This window comes from Lactuca serriola, chromosome 9, assembly GCF_051521515.1.
Source record: "Lactuca serriola cultivar US96UC23 chromosome 9, Lser_US96UC23_V15, whole genome shotgun sequence".
Classification (NCBI taxonomy): domain Eukaryota; kingdom Viridiplantae; phylum Streptophyta; class Magnoliopsida; order Asterales; family Asteraceae; genus Lactuca; species Lactuca serriola.
In genome coordinates this window covers 207,273,192-207,281,193 of record NC_136416.1, presented here as the reverse complement: position 1 = coordinate 207,281,193, position 8,002 = coordinate 207,273,192, and the positions used below count along the sequence as shown (strand labels likewise).

At 36.3% G+C, this 8,002-nt stretch overlaps 1 protein-coding gene across 1 annotated transcript; it reads right to left on the bottom strand.

The window, feature by feature from the left end:
* Positions 1-1,151: 1,151 nt before the first annotated feature.
* On the bottom strand, positions 1,152-2,128 carry LOC145076495 (uncharacterized). Its single transcript, XM_079022352.1, has 2 exons — positions 1,844-2,128; positions 1,152-1,769 (listed from the first exon to the last, which is right to left on the bottom strand). Exons 1-2 carry the CDS (start codon positions 2,126-2,128, stop codon positions 1,152-1,154), a joined length of 903 nt encoding a protein of 300 aa, XP_078878478.1.
* Positions 2,129-8,002: the final 5,874 nt, after the last annotated feature.

Below are 8,002 nucleotides of genomic sequence, written 5' to 3'. Positions count from 1 at the left end.
GGAGTGCATGGTGCCAAAAATGCATGGGTACGTTTGAGTGGGTGAGAAGAGTGCGAAGGATATTAGTAATGGATCGTATTTTGTGTTCAGCTTTTCCATTTTGAGGAGATGTGTGCGGACAAGAAAAGCGGAATTGAAGGCCATTTTAAGAGCAAAAATTGTGAAATTGATGGTTATCAAACTCACGACCATTATCACATTGTATGGTTTTAATAGTGTAATGGAATTGTGTTTTGACCATAGCAAAGAATTGGATGAAGATGGAAAAAACTTAGGACTTATTGGCTAGAGGATAAGTCTATAAATAATTGGTTTTGTCATCCAAAAAATAAAATATATTAGCGGTGACCACTAGAGCTTAACACAGGGGAGGTCCATAGATCCGTATGAATAATGTCAAAAGGTAAATGAGTTATTGACTGAGAAGTACTAAAAGGAAGCTTTACTTGTTTACCCAACACACAAGAATGACAAACAGAAGATAAAAGTTTTGATCTAGGAAAATTTAAAGTAGAACATAAAGAAGATAAAACATCCGTGCCCGGGTGGCCAAGGCGATGATGCCATAGGTCTCTAGTAATTGCAACAAAAGTAGAAGGTTGTGTAACTTGGGAATTTGACTGGAGCTTGAAAGGGTAGAGAGCACCGGTACTATTGCAACGGAGGATTAGAGTCCGCGTCTGGAAGTCCTTCACATCAAAACCAAACGGGTCAAATTCTACGGAAACATTGTTGTCAATAGTAGAGCGACGAATGGATAAAAAGATTTTTAATGACATTTGGAGTGTGAAGAACATTTTTTAGAATAAAACGAGGAAAAGGGTAAGGAAGTGTTTGATTACCGGTGCCTTGAATTGGAATAATGGAACCATTACCGACAATAACATTCTGAGAAAGACCATTATTGATATAAGACGTGAAGTTACCTGTGTTGGGAGTCATGTGGGACCTTGCTCCGGTATCAGCATACCAAGTCTGATCAGGTGGGTGTAATGCCATTATGTGAAAAGCTTGCTCAATATCGATTGGTGTGTAGCTGATTTCTGATACCGGATAGGCCTGTTGAGGTCGATTGCCTAGAATCCTGGTGGAAACTGATGGAGGTCTGGAGGATCCATATTGCTGAGTCGGATATGGGTAAGCGGGTAAGCTCATGTTGTATAGTTGGGAAAATCCCATGGTGGCGGTGTAGTCCATGGCTGATAGGGGCGGGACTCCCGATTGTATGTTTGTTGGGTTTGGTTATTGTTGGTACCACATCCACGCTTGTTGGAAGATCGTTCATGACTGCGTCCTCCTCGACCCCGTCCTCGTCCACGAGAGGTAAAGGGATCTGCCTGTTGTTGGTTAAGGCGGCTGCTATCTCCAAAATTTGGATGAGTCATTGGTGTTGAAATAGTCAAGGCGGTAGCGGAGGTGCCTCCGGTTAGGGATACAACAGTGGCAGCAGCCTGATGAGCTTTTCGAGCTTCTTCCATGATGAGTTTGGAGCGGACTTCATAGAAATCAGGGAAGGGTGTTGTTTGCTGGATGATCATCGCGACCCCTTCATAGCTTTCATTGAGACCAGCAATTAGTTGAAGAACAAGACGTTGGTTGGAAACCGGGTTTCTCACATTTGCTAGTTGATCAGCAAGCATCTTCATGGCTTGGCAATAGGAGGAGATGTTAAGGTGTTGGTCAAGTCTTGTAGAGACGAATTTGTTGTCAAGATAGACAGCTCTAGTGCTCTGGTTATCTTGAAAAATGTTTTCAAGGGCAGTCCATGCCTGACACGCAATGGTGTTTGGTTTCAAAATTGTGTGCAGCAGATCATTAGAAATTGTGTTGTAGATCCATTGACAATAGCATCAAGTCGTGACCATGCTGCAAACTCTAATGCTTTAGTTTTGTTGGCTTCAGTGGAGGTTTTATCAGCTTCTGTTGAGGTTGAAGAAGAAGAAGAAGAAGAAGGTTTTGAAGGAGGGATGATTGTAGAATCAATGTGATCTACAACCTGAAAAGCCCTGCAATGGATGCGAAATAATTCTGCCCATGAGGTGTACTGTCCGCTCTTCATCTCCAGTATAAACGGAATGAAGTTCCATATGTTTGTGACTGTGATGGCTGGGTGAGATTTTGGGTCCATTGAAGAAGAAGAGAAAAAAAATGGCGTACAGGGAAGAACAAGAGGTGAAGTAGGGTTAATGATATTTGTGCTCTGATACCATGTTACTTGGTAATTTTCCCGTGTCATTCCAATGATTTACAATTGATATTTATACAATATCCTATCACTATCTATAATGAAGATATGGTTTATCAACTATAACAATACTTCCTCAATATGAGGAATGATATCTTCGGCTAATATAATGCACATAGCTTGATACTTGGAGTGGCTTCCGTAATCTCTGGCTAAGTTCTCCACATGTTGCTGATTCCCGTAGTTTCTTTTTGTCATCTGCTAGATCTCTCTTTCAGCAGGTATATATTTTATTAAGAAGTTTCATATTGTTAACAGGAGTTCCCAAATTTCTAATCTTGTTTCTCTGTTTTCATCCAGATAATACTTGACCACAAGAAGTCCTTTGAAGCTGATTAATATTCCTTGATCAAATCTATATTCTTTTCAGCGCACGTAAATTTTCTTATGGTAAAAAATATTTTTATTAGAAAACAAGAGTCTACCGTATATTCTTCACATTATATTCTTTATAACAACAAGCGGATGTGTATGTGATTATATCTCTTATGGAATCATCAACCCACCATGTTTTGAAGTTCTTAATAAGTCCATTTATCAAGAAATTGCTTCATGCGCTATATGTCAAGAATTCTACAGGTAAATAGATGATAATTCATTGATTTGTGCTCTATTACATTAATCTTTTTATCTTCAGATATTTTACAATGTTCAACTTCATACAGGTGCGTAAGGAGTGTGTCCAACTACAAGAAAGCCTTTAGTAGCAGCTATAGATGGGTTTGCTTTTGGTGATGGACTAGAGATAACACTGGTAAGAAACATGATTCACCTTCATCTTCCTTTCATTTCAAATGACAAATCTTTTTTTTAATGATTTAATTTGTTTCTTTGGCATGTCATGCACACATATCCACACGTACCTCACAACTTGGCTTGACAGAACTGCAAATCAGAATCTAAAACTACTTCAGAAGCTAAAGTAGAACCAAAATCAGCTGTTAAGGGTTTAGGAAAGGGATTACTAAAGGAAATTAAGAAAAAATCTGATGATAAAAGCAACAAAATTGAACAGGAAATTACATCAAACAATAAATCAGATGATATTGAAGAGATGAAAAAGGTGGATGAAGAAAAGGAAATAATATGGAGAAAACTGCTTCCTGAAGAAGCCTATTTGCGCCTTAAAGAATCAGATACTGGTCTCCACCTTAAGGTTGGTTTACTTGCTGTTTTTAGGAAAAATAATAATAATTCAAAAGGGTAAATTGGTAAAATGGAGAAACTACATTGTGCTTTTATGTATTTTATCCTTTTGAAACATGGTAACTAGGAAAAATGGTTTTCTTACTGGCAATCAAAACAATATAATGTATAATGGTTTTATAATTTTTTTATTAAGGTCGAATTATTATATATATTAAAAAAAGAGCTTATGAATATTATAGTTATATGGGGTTGCAGCCAAGGAAAGTAAATAGCGTTTGTGTTATTGGTCCGGGGTCAATAGCAATAGCAACAACTTTTATCCTTGCTAACTTTCATGTAATATTTAAGGAGGATGATGAGAATTCTCTGGAGGTTGCACTCGGTGAAATCAAAGGTGAGTCATGATATGAGCGTAAAAAGTATGGTCACAACTCACAACTCTTACTTGGTTATCTTCATCTTCAGCCAATTTGCACAGCCATCTTATGGCAGGGAAAATGACCAAGGAGAAGCTTGAAAGAAATGTATCTCTGTTGAAAGGTGTACTCAGTTATGATAGCTTCAAACATGTGGATTTAGTTGTAGAGGTGAGTATGAGTCCCAACTATATAAGTCATCTGTTACAACAAAGGTTTTGGCAGATAAGTCCCTGAAAAAGGTAAAATTTTTTAAATATTATTTTTGCTACTTTTCTTGTAGTTACAAAAAAATATATATATTTATTTGTTGTGTTGGCACTTGGCAGGTCCTGTTAACAATATTGTTGTTATGAGACTGGTGATGTCAAGTTTAGGAGAGCTACGAAACGAATTGTATGCACCCAATGACTACTCTATAAACGTTGCCACTATTAACGCTACTCATGTAGAACCAAGGGTATTTTGTTCTTTTAATAAATAAGTTTGACTAACCTTTTTAATTTCCATAACAAGTGCTATTGGCTACTAGAGGTGGCCATCTGGTTTACCTTGAAATTGGCTATCTGGAGTATGTTGCATCTTTTGAAATATGCTACCAGTTTCGGTTTCTCTATTATTCAGGAACACAATATCCAATTATGGGTGCTTTAAGGTAACTTAAACATTAAACATGTTATTATATTTTGTATAAGATATGCATAACTTTTATAATATATAATTTTAAATAGAGATTTGTAGTGATATGGATAAAAAAAAATTGCAGGATGGCTTATCCATATCGATATGAGCTGTTCAAAATGCATTTTAAGTGGATAATTTTAGTATCCACTTGAAAGTGTAATAGGGACACTCAAGAAAGAAAGTTGCTTTTAGTTGTATTGGGATTTGAACCGGTTTAGTTGAAAGTTGCAGCCTCGTGTACATTTCCAATTTTAATTGATTCTTCTATTTATTATATTAGCATATTAATTTTTATACTTTTATTTGATCAGGTCACAAGAATTATCAGAGCAGGGGTTCATTAGTCTTAAAGAATTATGAAAGGCAAGATGCAACTCTACTTAGTTGTAATTTGATGTTTATCATCTTTGTGTAGCATTACTTTGCAGCAATTTAGTATTAGGTTATATAGTTAGGGAAAACCTCTTAGTAACAATGTACAATTAGATCCCATTAATATCAATGTATTACAATTTTTTGACATGATATTGGATGAAATTGATTGTTTTAGTATATATTTGTTTACAAAATTTTGTATTATGCGTAAATGAGTATCGTAAAAACGCATCGTAAATGCATATCGTATATGGTTAATGAAGTTTATGACATGCAAATGCGTGTCATCTTCATTTATGACAGGGGCTTCCTTGATACGCACTGCGTGTCATAAACTCACGCGTCGTAAGGTTACGACACGTAAGTGCGTGTCGTCTTCCTTATGACAGGGGCTTCCTTGATACGCATTGCATGTCATAATTGTGCGTCGTAAATGCGCGTCATCTCTTTTTATGACAATGCCTTCCTTGACGTGCATTTGCGCATCGTCTGAGTGTTTTACAACGCGCAATGAGCGTTGTAAAAGGCTGTTTTTCTAGTAGTGCACCGTCGTTTGAGCGGCTATTTCTTGTGCGCCGATGGCCCTATGCTATTCTCGCTCCACGGTTGCATTGATACCACCACCACTGTCATGCCATTGAAGATCCATCCGAGTGCGGTTTCGCTATAGTCGGCCAATAGCATGGCTGTTGCCACTGCCTTGTGCTGTTGTTGCTCCGTGACCATGAAAGCGGTGAACCGCCATACTCTTCTTCTTCCGTTGCTAAGTGTGGGTGTTTTGGGTTGCTGAGCGTGTTATGATGCTCGATGGACAGGAAAAGACCCGAAGACAAACTACCATGGACGCCGACCATGGTGGCTTCCGCCTTCTTGTGTCGCCATCACCGCCATGAGCCACCAGGTGGGTGGCGAGACTCACTTACAATAGAAGAGCATGTGTGTGTGTGGTTTTGTTGGCTGGATTTCATGAGAAAAGCCACCACCACTAACGTGAGGTGGTGGCTAGCACCTCCGACCACTGCCTGCCACCACATGGTGGTTGTGTGTGTATTTATTACGTGTTTATTTTTGGGATATTGTGTATTATTGTAAATTGTAACTGAAAGAATCAATAGAGAAATCCATAACCACCACCGTGAGGTGGTGGCTGCCACCTCTTGCCGCCACCAGCCGCCGTGTTAGGTGGCGGTGTGCCTAGCTTGCGTATTGACTCGTTTGTGATGCTTGGATGGAATGGGCCTAATGAGCCCTAATGGGCCCAATGAGGCTCAAAGTAACCTAAAAGCCCAACTAATTGACTAATGGGCTAGTATCGGGTAGGGTTAAATGTGAGCCAATAACTTATCTTATAATTGGAAAGTGTGGTATTAATATTATTAGATTAAAAAATAAGAAAATACGTTCTAATAGGAATAAACGGTTGCCAAAGGCTATTAATGTAATTTTACATGTGCATTAAATAAGGTAACACCGAATATACTGGGAAAAGCTGATTGCATTCTCCATTAATAACGCACCTAGTAACAAAGTGCGAAGGATGTACCGGTGAAGAAATCAGAGCAAAATTGTTCGAAATTAGTGGTCGATCAAGAAGAATTGATAATAATAGTACATTATAAACAAGAATTCGAGATGTGAGGATACAAAGTGTGTGATATAGGAGATTGAAAATATTTTTAAAGAATGACGAGTCGAAGATCGAGTTCAAGATTCGAGAAGGAATTCAAGTCGAAATACAAGAATACACCCGACACTGCTTTGAATTTAGACGATGTTGATTTCGTTGCACCTGCTGAAGGTACATTTTTTTAAGATTTATAACAACAAAAAAAATTTTGGGTTTTTTTTTAGTTTTTCTGTGTGTTCTTAGTTTAGGGTTTGTTATGCATAATTTTCTGGAATTTTAGGTGTGTTTAATATCCCATGGAAGCTATAAAATGTAGTTTATTGTTTATGATTAAAAGTTTTGTTTTTTCGTTTTTTCAAACTTCATGAATTCTGTTTTTGTGTCAAAATTCTACTGGAATATAGTAGATTCTGAAAGAATTGATTTTTAAGATTGTTTGTTTTGAGGTCTGAAATAATATGTAGAGGATGGTTTATGATTTAAAGTATTTTTTTGAATCTTCGTGAAGCATGTGTTGTATGAGAATTCTGGTGGAATTGAATTGATTCATAAAGAATAGTTCATCACAAATGTGTTTTGGTATGAGCTCTTATGTGAAAAATGTTGGCTTTTTTTATACAGAGTAATTGGTGTATAATGTGATGTAGCTATGTGTTTTGGTAGAATGAATGTGAGTTGTTATGATTTTCTTGCATAGTTAGTGTGTTGATAATTTGGTAGAATATGTATACTCTATGTGTTATAAAAAAACTAATACTATTGGATGCAAACAAGAATAATTTTTTTTAACATACTAAACTACATTGTGATTTTAGATATGTAAATTTGTTGTGCCTAAATTAAGGATTATGTTAACTTCTTTCTGTGTATGGGCAACCAATGTTCCACCTCAATCTACGACAGAGGAAATGGTGCAACAACAAGAAATAAATTAAGTTGATGAAACATAAAATGAACAACCAGTATATCAAATAATAATTCTAATACGAGTGTTAAAAACAACAAGATAAAATATTATGCAATAGCAACATCATAATAATTTTAATACGAGTGTCAAAAACAATAAGATAAAATATTATGAAATAGCAACATCAGAAAAGAAAAAGCCAAAACCATTAAATGTATTAATAAAAGAAATGGTTCTTAGTTCCAATAAGAAAGTTGACAAGGTTCAAGCCGTGGAAGAGCAGAAAAAGAATGAAAGAAATGATTGCTTGGAAACTACAATACCTTGAAACAATTGAGACTCATTCGATTCTTCTATATGATTTTGAAGGGATGATTGTTCCTATAAAAAAACATCCATTCCTAATTCTTTCATAATTCTAAATGATCAAAATTTGTAAATAAAAACTGAATACAACAAAATTTATTACATATCTGAATGAACTCGTGTTGAGTCTCGTCAATGTCAATTGCAATGAAAAAAGATCTGGAACCTATTTTGATTAGAAAGATATTTGACTCGTTAACATATATATATTTGAATAAATGAAAGGATAATAA

Bases quoted from the DNA above. Each gene is read 5' to 3' on its own strand.
- LOC145076495 (XM_079022352.1), bottom strand. From the start codon at position 2,128: ATGGACCCAAAATCTCACCCAGCCATCACAGTCACAAACATATGGAAC. The intron at 1,770-1,843 runs GTCAATGGATCT...ATTGCGTGTCAG, and splicing joins GGTCACGACTTGATGCTATT to GCATGGACTGCCCTTGAAAA.